The sequence below is a fragment of the Cornus florida genome, unplaced genomic scaffold (genome assembly GCF_030987335.1).
Source record: "Cornus florida cultivar Cherokee Brave unplaced genomic scaffold, ASM3098733v1 CherokeeBrave_3.0.0_Hap2_Chr01, whole genome shotgun sequence".
NCBI lineage: Eukaryota > Viridiplantae > Streptophyta > Magnoliopsida > Cornales > Cornaceae > Cornus > Cornus florida.
Window position 1 is genome coordinate 121,145,678 of NW_026775571.1, and position 2,172 is coordinate 121,147,849.

The 2,172-nt window shown below is 36.6% G+C and overlaps 1 protein-coding gene across 1 annotated transcript; it reads right to left on the reverse strand.

The window, feature by feature from the left end:
* Positions 1–343: 343 nt before the first annotated feature.
* LOC132272364 (fe(2+) transport protein 1-like) lies at positions 344–1,958 on the reverse strand. Its single transcript, XM_059773539.1, has 3 exons — positions 1,300–1,958; positions 1,019–1,168; positions 344–874 (listed from the first exon to the last, which is right to left on the reverse strand). The coding sequence occupies exons 1-3, from the start codon at positions 1,915–1,917 to the stop codon at positions 569–571; spliced, it is 1,074 nt and encodes a 357-aa protein (XP_059629522.1). The 5' UTR covers positions 1,918–1,958; the 3' UTR covers positions 344–568.
* Positions 1,959–2,172: the final 214 nt, after the last annotated feature.

A 2,172-nucleotide genomic window follows, 5' to 3' on the forward strand; every position in this document is an offset into this window, starting at 1 on the left:
TTATAAGCCCTGTAGCCTATAAAATGAAAAGAATAGTAGATATACTTCATAGTGTGTAAGTAGATATTAAGTCAGACTATCCACGTCATTAATTAGTATGCTCACTTAATAAAAATACACTATTTAATGAAACTTGTCACACCTACTTATAAAAAATACTCTCAACAAATTGATATATGATAAATTTTCATTGAGTGTGATGTTTAATGAAACTTGTCACACCTACTTATAAAAAATACTCTCAACAAATTGATATATGATAAATTTTCATTGAGTGTGATGGTATGTGCATACCGCTCAATGACCACCATTGGAACTGTTATATTTCAAAATTGGATCAAAATTTGAAAATTGAAAAGCAAGAAGCAATCATCCATCCATCATCAACGTACTGATCGATCATGGGAATGAAAATTTATTTTACTGTTGAAATGTCAAAGTAATACTCTTAAAACATCATTTGGATCATACATGTATAAATAAATACATTTATTATGTTTTTTTTTTTTTTTGCACAATCCATCATAAATACATGCCAATATCAAGGACTAATTAACGGTGATGTCAATTAAGCCCATTTGGCCATGAGAGACATCCCACCAGCACCTAAAAGAACTGCAATGTAGGATTTAATTTGGAGGGTGATGCTGCCTTGCAACTTGGGACCCATGAAATCAGCGGAAAGAAGATCCACCAAAGCCATGTAGATCAAAAGCCCAGCCGATGATGCATTTAGGAGTCCAACTGCGATCAAAGAGCTAGGGCTATTTTCTCTGTATGTGTTGGACAATGCTATCCCAAGTGCAATCCCAAATGGAGTTGTTACAGAGAAGAAGAAAACCATCACTGCCTTCTTCAACAACTTATACTCAGCCTACATATATATACACACACACACACACACACACACACACATATGTATCAGTTTATGTATACAGGGGATCGATTAATTTTTGAACTTGTAGATGTAATTAAGGACATATATATATATATATAGACTATCTAATTAATTAATTACCTGGAGGATGCAACCACCAAGGCCCATTCCTTCAAACAATTGATGGAAGCAGAGAGCAGCCACTAGTGGTTTTATGGTGCAAGTGTTGTTTGAGGCCCCCAGTGAAAGCCCTATCACCACTGAATGAACAACAATTCCCAATTCTAGTACCTGCACCCACATATATAATAGGTTTCATATATATATATATATATATAATTAAGATGAATCGCATGTTTATATGAAGTACGTACTATATTATTGTTTAACAATGTAAGTTTTTAATTAAATTAAAAACTGACCATGGCAACAACACGGTAACGCAGTAGTTGTGAGCCTCCACTTCCAATTTCCTTTATAACCCCATGATGGTGTCCATGAGCAGTACTCATGGTAGCTATCTCTTCATCATCATCTCTCTTGACAACATCAGTACTCTCCGGTGTAATCTCTGCAGCATGACTATTATTTTTCTTACCATATATACTAGTGGCCATTGAATCCACCATTAGAGTCACTATGGCAGACAACATAGCAACAAAACCTGTAAAAGGAAACTTGTGCCATGGTTTTTCCGGCAAACAGCTTGACCATAACATGTCAAATGAGTCCGGCAACACGTGCATGAATCCGGTCCCTAGTATGATTCCGGCTGCAAAAGCCTTCACGATCACAAAAGGGTTCCGATCAGGACTTAAAGCTGAGATTGAACGTGTTAAAAGTGGTAAGCACACACCTATTAAGCTAGTGACTAGTATAGCGACGATGGCTATGATTTTGAGTGGCAAAGCGGCCGATTTGTCGATGCAGTCACCAGATTCCGCGCCACATCCTTGTTGAGAAGAAAGGACTTGGGGTGTGAAGATGGAGATGATGATGAAAGAAATGTAAAACAGCTTCAAAGGAGTACTGGTGGCCATTGCTGCTCACTACCTCTCACCTTGTGACCTAAATTGCTTTATTTTAGTTGGGCATACATACCTCGTCGTCTTGGTCCTGGTATATATACACACTATATGTTTTTATTTTTATTTTTCTGTAAATTAATAAATCATATACGTACACTTTAGCCACAAGGCATACAAAACTATGACGTGCTAATTTTATTAAAACTTAAAAAGGTATGTTTTGCACCCCATTTTGAGGGAAGTGAGTGTGTCTAGCTTAGGCAAGAA

Coding starts and splice junctions, on each gene's coding strand:
- LOC132272364 (XM_059773539.1), bottom strand. CDS start 1,917: ATGGCCACCAGTACTCCTTTGAAGCTGTTTTACATTTCTTTCATCATC. Junction 1,169..1,299: donor GTTACCGTGTTGTTGCCATG/GTCAGTTTTTAA, acceptor ATGTGGGTGCAG/GTACTAGAATTGGGAATTGT. Junction 875..1,018: donor TTGGTGGTTGCATCCTCCAG/GTAATTAATTAA, acceptor ATATATATGTAG/GCTGAGTATAAGTTGTTGAA.